A 20,419-nucleotide genomic window follows, 5' to 3' on the forward strand; every position below is an offset into this window, starting at 1 on the left:
GCTGCTGTAGAAGTTCATGAGGCAGACAATACCAGCATGCTCAAAGCAGAGTTTGACAAAATTAGGGAAAAACAGGTCCATTAACAGATACTAAGAGGATGGGTCAGGGGTGGACCTTCCAGCGTCCCTGGTACAGCAGGAGCAGGGAGGGAGCGGGACACAGAAGGGGCAGGGCTGGCTTGCTCTGTTTGAATAGTGTCTCCTTTTGACACAGTGATGAAGTGCTTGGGTGGGTGAGATGGATGTTTTGCTGACCCAGTAAGGCATACCTTATGTTTTGAGCCTTATGTTCTACAGTTGGGTGTTGATGCACTGAGTAAACCTTGAATGTAGGTGCTTTGCACATCTCTGACCTCTTTCTTTAAATCTATGTAAGTCCTGTAAGGTCATTTGGACAGAAATTTCCTTTTTAGTTTTGGTTCAGAAAAGTGTATAGCTTTGAAACCCTGGTACCTAGGCAGAGTTTCTTATTAAAACAATGCAGACCCCTGATCTCTTTTGTCTGAGAAACTACAAAGGTTTCTTCTGCTTAAAATTATAGCACCAAATATTTTAAATGGGGGGAAAAAAGTACTCTTCTGTCATTTTCTATTATTCTTTGGCCCCTTATGCTCATACAGTAAGGCAGTTTTGTACTACCAAATCATACGATTTTTTTCCTCTTGACATGAACTTTACTCAGCTGGTTCAGTGAGACATTTTTTCCTCACCACCGTCTCCATGTGCCCTTACTTGAGTCACAAATCAGGAGCAGACTCCACTGGGAGGGATATTAGCCAGCTCAGGCTGCATGATCCTAAGTAAAATCTCTCTTGTCTAGCTTGGGCTGCTTGTTTGTCTTTCTGTGAAATGTCTTGAATGAATGGGGAGTAAATGGGGTGTTTAACAAGTACTCTCTTGTCTTTGCAATCCCTCTGAATTTGTTTGGTAACAGTAAATGGTAGTGATAGTAGTATAACTAGCTATTTGTGTACATTTTATTGTGTGTGTGTGTAAAATATATGTGTGTGTATATATATATATAATGCTATGTCTGTCACTGTAGAAATAATCTCTGAATGTGAGTGAAACAACCAAAAATGCCGTATTTCAGTTTGCGTAAAAATCCTTTGGTGTTTTTCATTTTTTTGCCACCATCCTGTATTCTTGTCATGTAGCATGGGCTCTACAAAATTTATATGTTCACTGGTGGTAGTTGTGTGTGTACTTAAACGTGTGTGATATGTTCAGTTAATGTCATTTGGCTAAAATACTGTGCTATTTTTGAAGCAATAGTATGTTTTCCAATAAATTATTCTCATATGGAAGAGCTGCAGAGAATCTCATGTGTTATGGTGTTTGCTATTTCTGGAAGATTCTTCATTGTATATCCATCTTGTCCCTGTGTGAGTGAGACTTTTGACATAATCACTTTTTATAGTTACCAAAAGTTGTGGTCAGCCCTGTTGTTCTAAAAGCCATTTTAGAGGGTAGGTGGATAATATCCTATTACTTGGCCTGTATGCATGGTAGGCACTCTTAAATATTTTTCTGGAAATTGAAACTTGCAGCAAATGTGGAATGCTGGTTCAGGACTAGGAAACTTAAAAATGCTGTTTGCTACAGGGAGGAAAGAGAAAAGCTCTAAACTATTTTGTGTTACCAGTAATACCAACTGTTGTATTCTGGGCAGTCCTGTCTCATCAGTATTCGCTTCAGGAATGCTAGTTACGGGGAACTGCAGGTAACCTGATGGGATTTTATTCTTTGATTTCTCCATGGGAGCTGTAAGTAACTGTGCAGAAATCATTGGACTTTTGCTGTGGAGACTTTGTGTAAGAGATGGGAGGAGAGGAAGTAGAGAGGTGACAGAAGTAATGGCAAGTAACTTTAACAGAAGGGGCTGAAAGGGGGTGAGTTGTCTGGCATTCCCCTCAGCTAGCTGTGCTGTTTTTTCCTTAGTCGTGTGATTTATTTTTTGAGCAATCTTACAGAAATAGATATATGGCTTAGTTTTGCAAAGGTTTTTTAACTGAGGCTCGGCCTTTTCATAAAGACTGTTTTCAGTCATTCTGTATTTGAACTTTCTTTTGGACATCCCCTATGGAAATTTCCCTAGCTGGTAAAAGGAGGTGAAATACCCATTCTGCTAATACACTGCTACTCCCTCCCTCCATGTATTTAAAATAATAGTCATAAGCATTATATCAGCCAGTGGATTTAAAGCTACTTTGGAGAGTAGAAGAATGCACAAAGAGAGTCCCAGGAAATTGCAGTATTGGTTGGTAAGTTATTTAGAGGATAGGGAAAAGGGATCATATTTGCATGACTGTGGATGGGAAATGAACAAAACATCTTTGCTTTATATGAATTTGCTGCTGCGCTAAGAAGGTTTTTATGGGCCATGTAAAATTCAGCAGGAGTAGTGTCTGACATAGGGACAGTTAATGGGGCTTTGCATGCATGTTTATAATTTTTTTCTTAGCTGGAATATATGACAAGGATTGTTACAAGTTTTGGAGATAGCGAAATAATGTACAAACAGTTTTCTGGCTCTTTTTTCCCCTCCACAGAGAGTAACATCTGGAATTAACAACTTCCTTTAAAAAGTCTAATTATTTATGTTGATACTTGTATTTCCTCGTAAGTATAATTTAGTCAGTGCCTGGATGACTTCGGAGGGAACCGATTCTGTAGAAGTAATAAATAATCAGCTAAGTTTGATTATTCTTTTTTTTAATTGAGCATGTGTATATATTAATATAGTTATACACTTTTCTTGAAGGCTGTTTAAACAGGTTTAATTTTGCTTGATTCTTTGATAAAAAAATCTAAGCCCTGTGACTACCTTTTTAAAGAATGAACCAGTATCACAATTGCAGTTTACATGTTGGAACCCTGGAGTTGAAATAACCAAATGTTGCTTGGTTCTATTCTTCATTGAATAATTAACTGTTATGATGTAGTATGGTATTCGGGAATAACATTGTGAATGCATCTTCCATAGGTGTAATGAACCCGTGTTAAGTCTCTGCCAAGGAGGAATTGCTGTATCAGTATTGCCAAAACCCAAGTTGTGTATCTTGAGTGCTTTAGTCTGTATTGGCTTAATTGAAATCTGGAGAGTGTTTTTTGTGTAAACTGCTTTTCTCAAAATGTTATGTGTCTCAAAAGTCTTTTACAGAGTTGCTGTGAATTTTTTTTTATCTGATGATGGTCAGCATGTTGCTACATAATGAAAATGGTCAATGATGAGGAGTATTTGCAGTTTATCATAGCTGAGGATGCCCATGTAAATCTTTACAGTCTTTTGTGTTACATCGATGCAAGTCTGGGATAAACTTTCAGCTTCATTAGATTTCTGTGTGCCATAGAGAGCAGAGCATGGCCAAAAATACTTCCTTGTGTGGTAAACAAAAGAGAGTTTCATAATGCTAGCAGTTGAGACCAGACATAATTACAGCCTCTTCCTTGGGCAAAAATTGAGTCTGTAACCTGTGGTTCTGCACTGTTTTCTTCCAGTTTTTGCTCCTAACAATTACATGCAGTTTAGATTCCAGCCTTGAGCCTCATGAAAGTAGCATTGCTTGCTGCCTGCCATGGTTGCTTTCTTTTTTTTTTCCCTTTCTTTTTTTTCTTTCTTTCCTTTCTTTTTCCTTGGCATCTTCCTTAGTGGAGAACCATAAAGGCTGTACCAGGTGACAACAAAGAAACCTTGGTCTAGGCTGCTCTAGGTTTCACAGTAGATTATACAGAGTTCTTGTATAAATGGCTGTGAGTACTGAATCTCCTAAACGAACTGTTTAAGTGAATTTTAGAGAGCCCATAGTGGTATGTACTTAAAATGAACAACAGGGAACAAAAAAATGCACACTTTTTAAATTCAGATGGAAAGGCTGCATTGCAGAATATTTCCAAAATGCCACAGAGGAAAACTACTTTATCTGATGCTTACATTACAAATGAAATTGACAGATTGACTAGTTGATCGAGTAATGTCAAGACCTACTTACAGTAAACTCCAGTATCTGAACAGTGAGTTCTCTTGACAGTTGTCTTGCTTTGGAACAGTGCAAGCGTCGAAGCTTGTGAAGACATGTTTGGGAGGTAGGAAATAAGGAGAAGCAGGCCTAGATACAGAATAAACTTTCTGTGAAGTTTATCCATGAATTTCTTCAAAACTGTGAGCTCTGCAAAACTGTCCTTTTCAGAGAGAGTTGCAGACATGTCCTGTAAACTTTACCCAGAAGTGGAACTCTGCAGGGAAGAAGAGTGGATAAAATCTGAAATGAGAATTCTGGTTTTTGTCTAGATATCTACAAAGCAGAGAAACTACAGCAACCAGCGGAGATGATGGCATTGCTAATTTTTTACATAGAAGAGGCTGAGGAGATGGGGGACTCAGCTCTTTGGGCACGATGCCTGAACCCATTATGGTGCAGAACCTCCTCATATCAGATTAGTGAAGTTACCTGGATGTAATGACACTTTTCCTTCCTCCTAGACCTCTGTCTCTTCAAAAACATCTCCTGTATTTTCAAATGCAAAAAACCCATTTGTGACAGAGATTTTTTGAAAATAATAAATTTGATCTGTTTTCTATCAAGTGTGTTCCTACATAATGCTGGAGTTCAGCTGTTCTTTTTCTTTATGGCTTACTTTTAATATGAATCATAATTCTGACAACATCTTTTGATTTGACCTGAAGTTACATGATACAAATGTCAGCAGTGGGGTTACAGGGGAATATTTGACTTTGGCTTCTCCAGTGAGTGATCGAAGTGTCTAATGAAGCACTGTAATTACAATTCAAATGTATTTCTCAAGTGTTTCATCCCCTGCTTCAGCCTTTCGAGGGTATGGACTCTTCTACTATTTCTTTCACTAATTTCTGCTGATTAATACACTTCACTGGTGGAAAGATTTTCCTGAGAGTCCAGCCTGAGTTGTATTCCTTCAGCCTAAGTAATTTCTACCGTGGTGTTCATGGGAGTTTGTTAATTATCTTGGCTTTACACTGTGGGTAAGACCAACAATGTTTCCTGAAGCTATTCTTAAGATCAGGCTGACTCTGCATCCCCACTGGTGAGCATGGCCTCCAAGCACCCAGGCCTGCTCAGGGTGGTCAGTCGCTGCCATTTGTGTTCCTCGGGGCTCCTCTGGAGTTTCGGGTAGGCCTTTGTGGAGGCAGTACTTGGAAGGTGACATTGATTTTTTTTTTTTTTTTTTTTTTTGTGGCTGTTCTTGTGCCTGCTGAGCAGCTGTGTTGTAGACAGTTTTGGAGACAGTAAACATTTTGCCTAGAGCCACATGTTGAATTGCTCAAAGCCACAAAGAAATCCCATGTTACCTTACTGCCGGAGACTTGTGTGTTGCACCACTCTGGGAAACTTTCTCATCAGACGTATGGGTGGAAGCCTGGCGCTGCGGTGGCCTGACCTGGCTGCGTGTGGAGGGACAGCTTTCTGCTTCTAGACGCTTGTGCTGCTAAAGCTCAGCTCACGTGTTGAAATGTTGAATGCAGTTTGCAGTACTGAATTTAAGGACAGTAAGGTGCAAATGCGAAATGAAAACGAGGAATGTGAAGAATCATTTGGGGATTTTCATGGTCTGGCGAAATATATTTTTTGCTTTTGAATAGATAACTGATATTTCCAAAAAATCTGCCAATGAAAATGTAGGTTGTTGTACCCTTCCAGAGGAGATACTGACTCTGTCATAGTCTTTTGGTAGACCCCTCTGTTGTGTTACCTAAATGTTGCCTAAGTTATAGAAACCATATAATATCCATTGCATATATGGTATTGACTTTTACAGTTCTGTCCCCAATTAGAAATTTCATTATTGCGTTATATTTTAACATGATATTTCAGTTACTGTGACACACTGTGGAAATAATATCACTTTATTATTACTTACTATTTACTTATTTTTTAATTACCAATTACTTATTACTTATTATTACTTTATAAAAGTACACTAGTTTAAAGTACAGACTTTAAACTAGTGTACTTCTCATGGGCAAGAAAGAAGCAAAAGTGATTTTAAAGTTAGCAATCTGTGCCAAAGTCAGCTTGCATGGACGTTTTTCATTTATTAAATGTAAAGCCCAAGGTGTCTTCTGCACCAGATGAGTTAAATTGGCTACTGTGATAGAGCATTACTTATGTTATTTTTAACAAGTTTAAGCTGAACCAATGTAAATTTTTTTTATGTAGATAAGACCTTGGATCAGAAGGTTGTTGGTTCATATAATAGAGATTATTCTGTATTTCCTCTTAAAAGATAAGTCATAGAGTGAATTCTGAAGTTATGATAAATAATGTCTTGCGGTGTCTGTGTCCTGATATGTGAGCGGTTCTTCACACTCTGTTGCTTCCCATACTTGAGAGTGGAAATCTCATGTTATTGAGTAAGAGTGAGGATGAGAGAGAGAGAGAGCACTTTGACATACTGCTATTATACTACTGACACACTACTGTTACATTTAATTTAAAATTACCTGTATTTCACTTAGAAGTATGACTCAAAAGCTGAGGGAAGGTCTGATGTTATTCCCTTTGCTTCCAGCCTCAAGAAACAGCTTCAAGGTCTCACACCTTCAAAAACAAGTCTTTCAAGAAATCCAAAATTTGTGGAATCTGCAAACAAGTAATTGATAGTCAAGGCATTTCCTGCAGAGGTGAGTAACATACGATGTGCTGTTTACTTTCTTGCTGTGTAAAGGAAATTGATTTTATATTGATGTTAAAGTTTCTAGGAATCCATGTTTCTGGAATTCCCCCTGGACTCTAAATATAAATGTTACCTCGATTTATTTTCTTCCTTTGTACAATAGTGTTCCCTGCTTTTTGTTGGGGAGTAGGTAATTGGACTTGTATAATGATGTGCTTTTATTACTGTGCTATTCAGGCAGGTTCCAGAATAAGGCAATGCCTGTGGAGGCTCTCTGAGGAGCATGTGAGGGAGGTGTGCACAGTCTAATGTCATTCAGTCTAATCACTCACAGAAACAATAAAGAGATCGTCCTCCTGGATGCACAGACTGCAGAGACTCAGCCACCTCAGGGATTGCTGCCTGCTCCTTACTGCTGTTTTCCCTCACTCTTCTCCCTTGCTATGTAGAATTGAGCATACTTGCCTCTTCTCCATGGGATACCTGTGGCGGAATTAAATCTTGGGAAAACTCCATAGGTCCTTTCTGCAAGTTGTCCAGGGGTAGGGGTTTCGATCCCCTGGTTTAGCCTGGTTAATATTCAACTCCTGTTATTCCATGTTAATAAAACAGTCTCTTTACTTGCCGCATGCGTGGTTTGCCTCCTAGTAAGAGAATGCTATTGTCTCTTCATCCAAAGCATAGTCGCTGTTTTCACTTAGAGGTGTTTGCACGACTTCCCAGTTCTTTCTCCCACATCCTCCATCCCATATTCTTCAGACACCTTAGGATCCCTCTGAGGGATTGAGAGGGAGGTGAGAGATTTGGATGTGGAAGGAATGTGGCCGTTTCCTGTGGCAGACTGCAGATGAACAGCTAAATGTAAAATACATCACTTGTTTAGCATTACAGTTATCATCATAGGAGTGGTAGTTATGTATGTATGTATTTAACATATTTCTTCTGTCTGTCCTTATGAAGGTTGGTTTCAAAGCTCTTAGGATTTAGTTGTTTTCAACTTAGCAGAAGCAGTATTGTTGGAAGGAAGCCTGCTTAGTAAAGGAACTGCCTGAAGACCCACTTGATCAGTTTCAGTGTAAAAAGCACTGTAGCAGGAGAGAATCAGTACTTTGAAGGGAAAGGCCTTGGGGGTGGGAACAGAAAAAAATGTTTGCCATTTTGCTCTGAATTTGAGTTCTCACAGCCCGAAGCTAGAAGTATCAAATTTGCAAAAGCTGTGTCAGTGTGCTTACCTACCAAAGGTGCTAAGAGATTTACCATATATCTTGTAAACAGGTCAGAGGTTAGGATGAGTCTGAGCAAGTTTTCCTTTTGCCCCAGTGTATGATAGCTTTGGTTCAAATACAGAGACTAACAGTACCTGCCAACATAATTTAACACCTCTTTGGCTATACAAGGTTCAAAATATCAGGAAGAAAGCAAAATTCACATATGTATTCAAACCATCAAGGAAAAAAGCTTTCAGGAAAAACAAAAAACCTGAGGAACTAAAATTCTACAAGCACTCCTACAGGGATCCCTCCAACACACTCCCCAAACCAATACATTCATGGCTATGATACATCTATGTCCATGTCTAAGTCTGGGATAATTTTCTCTAGGTTTCTGGGTGCAATATTCAGAAGGAGCCCCTTGATAGTATCCCATAGCCCCTCTTGTTGATGTGAGCACTAGGCAGACCCACCATCCACCTTTGCTGCTGGTACATTTTGATTGTTAGTTGCTTGATACTTACCTGTGGGATGGGAGCAACAGAGTTGCACAGAGTGAAGTGATGACTCTTAAGTATTTTCAGTTTAATAAGAACCTATTTGTATTTTAACTTACAGCCATGGGCTTTATAAAGCAGAGTTTTTGAAAAGATAGAACTAAAAGTTGTCTGTTTCCTTGCCAGCACTGCAGTACTTGAAATGTACCCTAGTACTGTGAAACTCTGTTAATATGAAGAAAAATAAACCAGCTGTTTCAGAGCCAAATCCTGGTGCTGCTGCTTCTGGTAAATTCTCCCTGATGTTGCTGAATGAAAGTGAGCAAGTTGGCGTTGGGGGGAGGGGAGGGAGAAGAAAAGCCTTTAGTTAAGAAGAAATAAAGTTCCTTTATGTATTAATGAGAAAATCTTGCTTATTAAGAGTTTCTCCTCAGAAAATAATAGCTCTTTGTACAGACTGCAGGTTCCTTCCAGACTATAACATCTTATCAGTTAAAGGAAAGTTACGTGTCAAGAGAAATGAGGGGAGGGGAAAGGCTCCAGAATGGTCACTACATAGTATTTGCTGTTTATCTAGCAATGAATCATCTACTTGTTGAAAGAAAAAAAAGCTATAACTGGGTGTTGTGTTGGTTAGATAAGTTTTTGTTAGTATGTGGCAGTCATTTTGGAGGTGTGTTGTTTACCTCTGTCTTGCAAAATGTGTCCTTTGCTAGTAGCCAGGTCTGAATGCAGTGCCTAAAGGTTTCTATGAAAAATGAATGATTGACTGAAAGGTACGCTTGAATGATGATGTGCCTTTGTCCTTGTATACTTCAGTCCACCTCAGTAAAGCATACTGAGTTACAGTGAATTTATTTTTAACAAGCTCTACAAAAACAGTGGCAAAAAGGAAAGGCAGATTTGAAGAAGGGGAAGCTCCTGGCTGTCTCCCTACCTGGTAAGTATGTTTGTAGCTGTGTCTTTGATGCAGCTTCTTCTTATGAAGAAAGGACAAACAGCTGTTGATTGATTTCTACAGTACCTGCACATTCTGCAGTAAACCAAGGACCACATGACTCCCCATGTCTCTGCAGCACTAACTGAAACTCATGTGCTTTTGAGCTCTGGTTTGATCTTCCCTGCAGTACAGTTAATTTTAATTCAGGGCTGGGCGGATATACATCCTAATCATGCACATTTACATAGTTAGCCAAAGGGCTGCAGTGTAACAAAAGCCTTTTAATTTTTTTTAAGCTACTTACCCTAGATATTGAATATTCAGTATTTTACTTTATTTGTAAACAAGCTGTCAAAATTATGTAATTTCTATGTGAATGTATTTCTATACAATTTCTATGTATTTTCCATGTGAATTTCTATTTTTTATATTTCTTTTATATTTTATATATGTAAAATATAAATTTCATTTTTATTTCTATTTTACTTTATTTTCCTATGCTTTTTATAATTTATCTTTGTTGTGTTGTGATCAAATGACTCAGTGTAGAACAGAGAGCTTTTTAGATGCTCTGAATCTTCCAATCTCTAGAAAGTACTTTTCTGGCAATTTAAAAACTGGAGACTAGATTTGGGAAATTTGAGTAGTTTTAAATAATGCAGTATTATTTCTTAGCTCTCAGAGTATTGATGGGTGAAATAAGTATGAAGAATTGAAGCACTTTATAAATTTCTGTTGATAAAACTCCTCTCCCCTCCAGTTGATAATTAAGTTAACATGTTTAGGTGCTGCTAGTGAGGCTTTACATGCAATACAAAGCATTCCATGAACTAGATTTTGAACTTAAAGCAATTCATGGTAGTTTGAATGAACTGAGTATCTTTTTGTTAATCTAACCTAGCCAGGAATATGTTGGTTTTGGGAATATGTATTGGAGTGATCCCAATAGGAGCGCTTGTAGAATTTTAGTTCCTCAGTTTTTTTTATTTTTTCATGAAAGCTTTTTTCCTTGATGATTTGACTACATGTGTATTTTGCTTTCTTCCTGATATTTTGAACTTTCTCATGTATAAATGCTAGCCAAAGAGGTGTTAAATTACATTGACCAGTACTGTTAGCTATATTGTAAGCAGAGAAATGCTTACCATGCTATTGTGTGCAAGCTGAGTGTAATAAAGAATACAATTCACCTTCTTTACTTAAAATTAATCTGTATAATAGCTTCTGTCTTGTAAGGCATGTTAACATATGGTCTCGTACATGTGTTGATTGGCTTACAGTAACTAAGTCCTGGACTGTTTCCTTGAGCATGTAGCATGAAGTGATAGTAGAAAGTACATTTTGTCATCAAATTACAATATCTGTGTTTAATCAAGAGCTTCCAGCCGCTTACAGACCATAGATCAGGATCTGAAGACAGTTGGAGCTGTTTTTCTTTTAAAGAGGTTTGGTATTTTCCTTTGAAATTCGTCTGCTTGTTTGTGATCGTGCTTGTGGTCACGGCTGGCGATCCACTTAAAATCTCATTTTGGGTTAGTTGGAGTTACCCGATACAAAGAGTTCTCTATATTTAATCAAACGTTCATTGCTTCTGGCAAGACAAAATACATTTTTATATTGAGACTCATTTGGAGCTGACAAACTGTTCTTAAAGCTTGTTTGTGCGTACTGTGTGTGTAAATATATGCATATTTAATCTTATATGATAGGTGATTTATGTACTCTATCTTTCAGTAGGTGCTAAGTTCAGTAATAACATATTAATATCTTAATAATGTGCAAAGCATGTCTGTGGTTACAGTTCTGGCAGACAAATGAGAAAGCTAGAAATGCCAAAGGAATTTGTATCCTGCTTGGCCGAGTGGCATTACAGTTGACTCTAAATGGTGAAGCATGTAGTGTGTATTTGTGGGGTAGAGGTGTTTGTGTCTCCCTGGTTTCCATGGAGTGATCCCTGTGAAATAAGATCCTGTATTACTAGGCACTTATATGGATGTATTATGAGATCTATCCATCTATTGATCTTATAATACATATATATATTAACTGTAACTTCAGTATAACTATAACATAACCATCTTATGGTTAATTATGGCAATAGGCATACCCATATAATTATATTAGTATTATAATTCAGGAGATCTTTGAGAGAATGAAAAGACTGTCATCAAATTAAAATAATTTTTCATCGTATCACTCTTGCTTTCTGTGTGATGTTTGTATGTACACTTACATGTTTTCTTGAGCACTGATCCAGCAAATTGTATTGCCTTCTGTGGGACTGTTTTAAGATGGTTTTAAGATAACTGCTTCAGTTAATACTTTTAAGACTCGTAATGGTGGATCTCTTGTATGGCTCAGACTCATCAAGAAACAGCAGAAAACCTTACTATTTTCCTAAGCAATTAACTGCTAATTACCTCTAAATTTAAAAGGTATATGAGCTTGTGAGAAAATGAGACATAATTTCTTTTTGCTAGCACTGTATGTTTTCAGTTACAACCAACATTTGGTGATATGGCAGACAGACAACTACATGTAAACCCAGATATGCAGGCTGTAGGACTAAGGAGTGTGGTCTGTTATCCCTAGAGCATATTAATAGCTTGTAGCTGCTGTGAACTCCAAGGAAGAGGGATTATGGAATGCCCAAACAAGGATGGGTTGAGTAAGGACCCAGGTTCTTGCTATAAAACCTCATTTGACCATCAGCCTTGTTTGTGAAAGGTATCTGGAAGGATGTCCAAGGGAGACTGCATGAATTGATCTAGTGGCAGCAGAGAAGTCTTTTTAGGAACCCCTCAGAAATGGCTGGATGTTGACCTGGATATGAGTGACACAGCATGTACTGTTCTGAGGGGGAGGAGGCTGGAAAGAGAAACATGGACTGCAGCCCATCTGTGACACCAGAAGCCTGGGAAGGTCAGCCCCTCTTCTCTAGAAAAAAGGTGCACGCAGTAAATAGCAACTTCCACTGGACTAGTAAAATGTATTCTAATTAACACAGCTGTACAAGCTATGCATTCATATTTCAGCACAGAGCTTAGCAGAACATGGAAGCTATGTGCATAACAACAGCAAAGACATGAAAGGGAAGGATGAATAAAGACTTATTGGAGCATACAGAGATACGGAAGAAGCCACTGTAATTAGTAGGCATTACACAAGTCATACACAAGCATCCTGGCTGAACACAGCCCTCTCTGGAGATGAGACAAGCTGTAAAATTGACATCCTTTGATGGTGTGGTGTTACCCCAGTGGGAACTGGGGGAGGGAGGAGGAATTTTAGCAGAAATCTCTAAGATAAGTTTATACTAATTTAAAAATAAAAAATACACAAGGCAAAAACCTCTAGTGGAATGTTTAATGTTCATAGCAGATAGCTGCGGCACAGATATTAGATTATTTTTCAGAAAGTTGTCTGTAGTGAAAACATGAGTTCCCTGTTTGTTTACCTCATAAGGACCGACTTAGTCATGCCAGAATTTGATCTGTGGTTATAAAAATTATTTTAAAGTTAAAGTTCAAACCACTAAAGTTTCTAAAAAGCTGCAGCTTCTGTTCATCACAGCTAATAAATTAAAAAAAAAAAGGCGCAAAGTAATGTGATCCCATGTGGTCCCCACTGCATTTTTTCCAGGAAAACCTATGATTGCTATGTGATCTGGTATACCTGCAATTTTATAAACTTAGCCCGCTTGAAGAGAACCCAAAGTTCCTAAGGGTAAATTGAAGTTAGAATTATCTGCTCTAACACAAAAATCTGAAATGAAATGCTACTATCATTATAATATAATTTGAGTGTGATGAACTTGATATGCCATGTGGGGAAGGGAACCTCAAAGTAAATCTTGATGCATTTGGCTAAAACCTCATGCTTCTAATTGGCTTCAAAACAAGGTGGGGGGGAGGGGGAACTACCATAGGAGACAAATAATGTATAGGAAGATAAAGTTTAAATAAAGAAGAGATGGGTGAAGAAATGTGTTGTAAGTAATGCTGAAGAGTTTGTTCTGGTACGTGAAGAAAGCTTCAAGAAACTAAGCTGGGCTACAGACATAACTCCATTTAGACACATTCAGGATCTGAAACTTGTAAATAGGTAAGAGGGGGAGTTGTTAGCTGATTTTATGGAGAGTCCCCATCTATTGTCATTAAGAGGTTTAAAAAATATCCTTGGAAAACATGCCTACAACTCTATAAATATTTGGAGGATCATGTTGATTATCTCCTTTGCATATCCTGTATTGTTTTCTCTTCTGGTGAAGGTCTTTGTCACTTAAGTTTTCTGTAGGAGCTTAAGAACAGCTGTGAATCAAACCTTCCAAGCCCATTAGGGCTCATCCACCTAATCTTATTTTATCCACATAATAAATAAGTTTTTAACAACATTGGCTTTCTTATTTTGAAGATCACCCATTTTAAGCCAATATCTCTTTTTTTTCTCTGATCCTTGCTCTTAGCATAATTTATGCAGGATATGTTTTCAAGATTATTACGGGCGTGCAAGCTTTTGAGATCTTACAGTTCTTGCACTGTCTGCAGCAAACCTGGAGACAGTCCAGCCATTTTTTTTGTTTGTTTGTTTCATGTGGGTTGCTGGCTACAGTAAACCATAGTCTGGTTGAAATGGTTTTGTGGATGAAATGTTGCAACTTGGGGTTGTCTGTTCAGCTGGAGGGAGGAGGTCTAAAAATAACCTTTGGTTCCAAACTGGATTAAAGTTTAATCATTTCCTACCTGACTTGCAAGTGTAGCTTAAAAAGATGAGAAAAAGTTGCTGTATGAGTACTTTATTTTTAAAAATGTGAAAACGTTTTCACTGTGCTCATGTTCTGCCTTTGTAACAGCATCTATGGGAAATTACAAACAAAGCCACCCATGAGTTAAAATTAGACTATAAATCCTATGGGGGGGGGGGGGGGGGACGACAAACAACCAAACAAAAACAAACCCCAAAAAACCTTGGTGGTCAAGATTCTTTCTACAAGACAGGAAGAAGGTGGGAATAAAGGAAAAGAACAGACATACTATTGCAGCAGTAGTGCCAAAATATTTTTCTCTCAATAAAGTTTTTTCACTGCTGTTGTCAGCAACAGCAAGTGGAATATTTCATCTGCAGGAAAGCTCATTCACAACACTCTTTACTGTATAGGCACCCCAAGTAAAAAATTATGAAGCTTTGCACAAATTTCCCATAACTGTCTTTAGGCTTCATCTTCAAAAACAATGTCTGCAATCCCTGTCATGAAGTGCTGGGAGCAATATTCAGATGAAGAGACAATGCTTGGCTGAATATGAAAAAAGACCAGAAGAAAATATAGGAAAATGTTTGAGGCACAGGAAATGCACCAGCAGATGATGTTGCTGTAGTGTGGCTTTTAGACTTGCGACATCTTTGGCATGTGACTCTGATAACTTCTTAAAAATAAAAGTGTTTACTTTTGCAGCTGAAGCCCAATATTTCCAGCTAGAGGACTCTTCCCCCACCCAAAGGCATCTCTGCCCCACGCAAGACTGCGTGCCATCTTATTTTTAATGCTACAGTTAATAATTTCCATGTGTCTGCTTTTCATACTGCTTTCATTTTGGATCTTTATCTTGAGTTGAATTGTTGCAGAGCTGGTAGGAACAGGTCAGCAAAAAAGCGTATGTGTGTTGGTGAGAGTTTTTTCTAGTAATCTGATGACAATGTTACTAAACCCTTGTCAAAATATAAATGGCCAGCAAGTTTCACAGTTCTCTCCATTTGGGACATTTTGGTCATGGATGTCTTTCTATACCAAGCTCTGCCTGGAAAAGACCCTGTTCTGGTGGCTTTGCTATGCATTTGTTAAAACATCTTGATTTGGTTTCTGAAAAAAGGAAAACATCTTTTCTTCAGAGCTAATGACAGACCTGGGATTTGGTGCAAAACATTTCCTGCAGGAGGGAGATGTTGCTCAGTAGTGGTATCACTAGCCTAGTTACTAAAATGGTGGGGCTTTACCACTCCTGTGACACTCTGACACCCATCTTTCTGTAGTATTAAGAGAGAAGACTGGAATTGGGAACTATAAAAACTAAGTCTTGATTACACAAATCTTTTTATACGATTGGTTTAGATTACATTTTATTTTGGATCATCAAGGACTCTTCTATTCCTGTCAAAAAATAGCTGTAATAGCATGTGTCTGTTTTGGGGAAGCTGAGTTGGAGATGCTGAGGGAAAGAAAGCATCTTTCAAGCAGCTAGGCCTGTAATTTGGTATCCTAATTTATTATTTTTCACCAGGAAGTTAAAAATGAATATTAAGAGCTCTATAGTACATGCTTTTGGGGCAAGCAACCTTTCTTAGGGATCAGTAAGGTATTAAACTGAGTTACATCTCTTAGATTCTCTATTTATAGTTTCTGCCCCAAGAAGATTTCTGAATTATCTTGTTTGTACCCTTGCCATACGTAGAGTTGTTTAAAAACAAACACACAAAAACCCACCATGGAGAATCACTTGATAAAAGCTGAGGTTAAGTGGGAGGTTGTCCTTGTAAACTAGTCATGTTTTAATATTCACTGCATGTACAGTGTGACAGAATGTTTGTAGGGAATATATGGAATATATTGCCATGCCATATGTCCATTAAATGCTAAAATGTGACAAGGTGAGAAGCCCTTACCACACAGAGAAAAGCTTAAGCTCTTTGTCCTGGTAAACCATAAATCATTCTGTGGTTAGTACAGAAGTACTTTCTTGCTTTGTAAATACATTGCTACTGGTTTTCAGAGAGCATCTTACGTCCCTGAATGTAAGAAGAACTTTCATTTCATAAAAACTTTTGAGTTTAAGTCTGAAAAATAAGATTCATTATGCTTATCCTTCTGTCTTTACCCTGGCAGCAGTATTGTTAACTTGCAGGAGTTAGCACATCTTCATTTTGATGCAAAGAAATGTCTTTTTTTTTTTTTTTTCCCCTTCCCTCTCTTTCTTCCCCTTTTAAAAAAAATGGATTCTCAGAGCTATTGTTTAGGAACTGTTTTGAAGTGTAGTAAATTGACTAAATATGGCTTGGCCTCCATTTCATTGCCAGCCAGCTTGGGACAGTTGTTCTTGGAACTGATGCCACAATCCTTAAACACAAATTTGGAAAGTCTGGTATTTGACGAGAGCTGATGTGTGGGATGCAGGCATTCAGCTGTTCAGTTGAAGAACTGAAGTAGCCTTGCTGAGTGTGACATTGATTAAGTCCTCCGGACTGTTTCAGGCACATTTTTAAATTTGAATACACTTGGGCTGTAGTCCTGAGAAGAGCCGAGTGCTGTTTCACTTGTAAGCTTTGCCTGAAGAATGCCAGCATTCAGTAGAAGCTGCTTGTTGAGACCTTTTAACTGTAAGTTGCATGTATTTTCCTGAACAATTGATGTACTGTGAGTATGCTCAGTTGTTCATATGTTTTTGCATTGCATGTTTGTTGCACTGAAAGGGCATAAGTTACACGATTGTGGTATAATACTGCTTTTTTGGTTTTAAAAATTTTCTGAAAGTGCATCTGTCTACTATTCAAGGCTTTCCATAAAAACAGCCGGCATATTGAAACATGATTCAGTCTCTCTGGCAATCTAATGATTGAGGTAATCTGTCTCTTTGCAAGTACTGTAAATGCTTGGGCTGAGACAAAACCAGCCTTGGGCTGAGGGGGTGCAACCATCCAGGCAGGATAGTTCTGCGAGGTAGTAGCATTAGCTGTGGCAAGATGAATTCTAAGTAATGAAGTATCAAGCAAATTGATTTTTCTCTGTGGGTGAGTGGTTAATTTGCTAGTGTTGGTGAAGGGATCTCTCACTGTTCATGATGTTAGCAGCTATAGTGCAGAAAACCATATGAATTGCATTGTAAAAGGATGTGCCTGGAAAGGCAGTGGTGCTTCTCTCCACTAACTCTTCTATGCTCAGATACTTGGAGAGTTGTGACTGCTGCAGCACGCCCCTTATTCCATTCACTCTTATTCCATTCATCCTCCCCCCCCCCGCCATGTGTGTATATATATATATTTTTTTTTCCTATTTCTTTCCCCTCTCTTCCAGAGAAGGGATGGAGGGTGTGGGAAACAGAGGAGACAAGAAAATAGAAGGACAAATTAGTTTAAAGGTACTCTGACTTAACTCTAGCTGTACTTTAAAAACAACCTCAAAGTTTATTCTCATGACTCGACCACAGTAGCTATAAAATTCTTGGTAGGAATTATCATCTAGAGATTGATAATTGGCTGCAGATTAGTGATCCAAGGTATACTTTCTTCCAGTCAGTTGTTAATTCCTAAGCAATGTTCTATGCTAACAGCCTTTTTCTTTTTTTGCCTGTTTTTTTTAGTTGTTTTTAGCAAATGTTTGTATGTTTACTACAAACAAGACTTTTGTGGTTTCTGGAGTGTGTGTATATGCATACATATGCATGTATATATTTGTGTACATATGTTCACACATGTTCACACATGTATATGTGTATTTGTAAATGTTTATATGCACACACATACTTATATAGATCTTCATATACATAAAAAGATTACCTTACCAGCAAATGAAAACTTGTGACGCTTTCTGCACCTCAGTGGGACATACATACATTACGTGAAATGCTTTGGACACTTGAGCATCTGGTAAATGCCAAGAACTGTCTGTCAAAATGGACTCAGTCATTTTAAGTTTTGTTCTGGGCAGAGATTTGGTCTACTAGTGAAATTCAGACCTGCCAAGAAAAGGGAATTGGTGTTTGGATCTGTTATGCTTGGGGATCCATTTCTGTTGTTGGGATGTAGCTGGTGTGCCTTTTAGGAGCAACGTATGCCATGAGCAGTTTGACGTTCACCCAAGAGGGAAGGGGGAGAATCTCCTTTCTGCTTCTGAGCACAAAGGAATGCTTTGTTTGCTCCCAGCATCTGGACAGTCAGTGATCTCATTTCAGAGTCCTTATTTCTATCCAGTTTTATTATCATAATCAGCTTTATTAGACAGTGAGGGAGTGAAGGTAATGACTTAACAGTCTAATCCATGAAAGTGCTGGATTTAGATATGAATAGGGTATTTCTGGATGCTGAGGAGGAGTGAAGCTGTTTTTATGAATGACTTGGATCTCTATCCTCAGAATGTTACAGATTTAAATACCTGAAAAAATACGTGGTTTGTTTCAGTCAGGGAGCTTTACCTGATGTGTATTTGGCTAATTATCTTTTGAGGCTTTAGTCTTTGTTTCCTTTGCATCTCATAAATTTAGCAATGCTTTGTAAAGTGTTCTTCCTTTAATTATGTATGGAGTTTGTATGCCATATTTCTGTGTTGCTTATGAGTTTGAATGGGATGCTGCTGTAAGATTCAGTCTTGTTGTTGCTATCTATGCTAAACTCACATCTGACTTCAGTGGTTTCTTTCCGGTGAAGACAGTACTGTTGTGTTACACAAGAGCAGCAAACTGACTTTTCATGTACATGGAAACTGAAAAAACTCAATGGCTGCATTTACTGTTATCTATGTGTTTAATAAAGATTTTGTGTATTGTTGGTGACATTTGTGATTTGGTTTTGCATGAGCCAGTAGCAAAATCATGGAAGTTGTCATGGAATGAAATCTATTTTTGTTTTGTATTTCATCCTGCCCCCCAGAAATCTAGGCTTAAGCATCAGTAAAGAAGATGAGAACCTTGTCTGTAATATCAGGGCTTCCTGATGGATTTACTGTTTTAGTCTTTACTTTTTGTGATTGTCTCTTTTTTTTGGGGGGGGGGGGGGGGGTGTGTTGTGTTTGTTTTTTTTTCCCCCTACCATTTTGCAGGAGATCTCAAAGTAGGTTATAGAGGAAACAGATAATATGCATGCATATTTTTAGAGCATCTTTAGCCTTTTGCAAAGTCAAAGCTAATCATGCTGATTTAAAATATGGATTCTACTAAATAAGCAGTTTTGGTACATGAAATCACTTAATGAATTTGGGCATCCCCCATGCTGTCACGCAAGAAAAATAAGTTTTTCCTCATGGATAAAAAACTATTTTCTGTTTGCTTTAAGGTTGACAGCGTTTGTAAGTGGTATGTGGTTATTGATCATTATCAATGCTGATAGTTAGAGTAGTGTATTTGTGTGAACACTAATAAATTTTTAGAATAAAGGTTCTTGATCCTGTGAAGCACTATGAACAAAGAACTAGTTCCTAACTTACACCTGGGGAGAATAAGTGAACGTAGCACCTACAAGATTGCATAAGAAAATGGGTCAGTAAGCCTTACTTATTTTTACCTGAGAAGTGACTGGAGCATGAGAGTTTTTCATTCAGCAGTCAATGCACTTGAATCTGAAATGGGCATGGTCATGTATTTGCTGACCTCACATCTTGGTAGCTGTATCTTTTCTGTTGAGTCAGGCTGTAGAATATCTTTCTCTTGGTAGAAGCACTGAGAATGAGCATGGCTTTCAGCTTTAGTGGTCTAAGATTAGGCCCCAGTTAATCTTCCAGCTAAACCTCTGTGGTATTCTGCAGCTTTTACTGATCTTGGAGATTGAATAAGTAAATTTTTCCTGAATTTAAAATACAGTTTAGCTCACAGTAACCTGAAGGACAGACATTGCATGGAAATAAAGGAAATTTCAGAGTAAAGAAAGAAGTGCGTATAAATGGAAAAATCTATTAAAACCAGCCTCTGTCAGATTTTAGCGATTATGCTGTTGCATCACAGTTACATCACTGCTCATCTGGCTACTTTTTAAGTTAAGTGCTGTTTTCTGCATCTAAACTTGCTAGTACATTTCATCCTTTCCTGCTCTTAGGTCAGCAGGAATTTAAAAGAAATCAGGTGCTTGCCTCTTGGAAGTAGTTTGGAACATTGTGTAAACTGTATTTCACAATCAGACATTAAAGTCTGAACAGTTGTGGTCACTTGTGAGTTTGAAGTCACCCTGCTTGTCTTGGGTCTCTGGAAGCGGTGATATGACTAAGATTCACAGGATACATTGGGAACAATTTGATCTTACTATCTGTGTTATTTAGATGGTAACACTTCTGGTGCATGTGAAGCTGTAAAGGTAGGTGTCAAGACAATCAACCCATGAAGTTTAACCAGACATATGTTATCAGAAACTGATAGAATGCACAA

At 38.0% G+C, this 20,419-nt stretch overlaps 1 protein-coding gene across 11 annotated transcripts in view; it reads left to right on the top strand.

Annotated features, from left to right (window-relative positions):
• TNS3 (tensin 3) overlaps positions 1–20,419 on the top strand; it is a 249,233-nt gene that overhangs the window by 57,666 nt on the left and 171,148 nt on the right. For all 11 annotated transcript variants that reach the window (XM_072853455.1, XM_072853458.1, XM_072853450.1 and 8 more), the window contains one exon: positions 6,550–6,661. In XM_072853455.1, coding sequence (XP_072709556.1) covers positions 6,550–6,661 — 112 coding nt within the window. The remainder of the gene's footprint in view (positions 1–6,549; positions 6,662–20,419) is intronic.

Source organism: Ciconia boyciana, chromosome 2, assembly GCF_034638445.1.
Source record: "Ciconia boyciana chromosome 2, ASM3463844v1, whole genome shotgun sequence".
NCBI lineage: Eukaryota > Metazoa > Chordata > Aves > Ciconiiformes > Ciconiidae > Ciconia > Ciconia boyciana.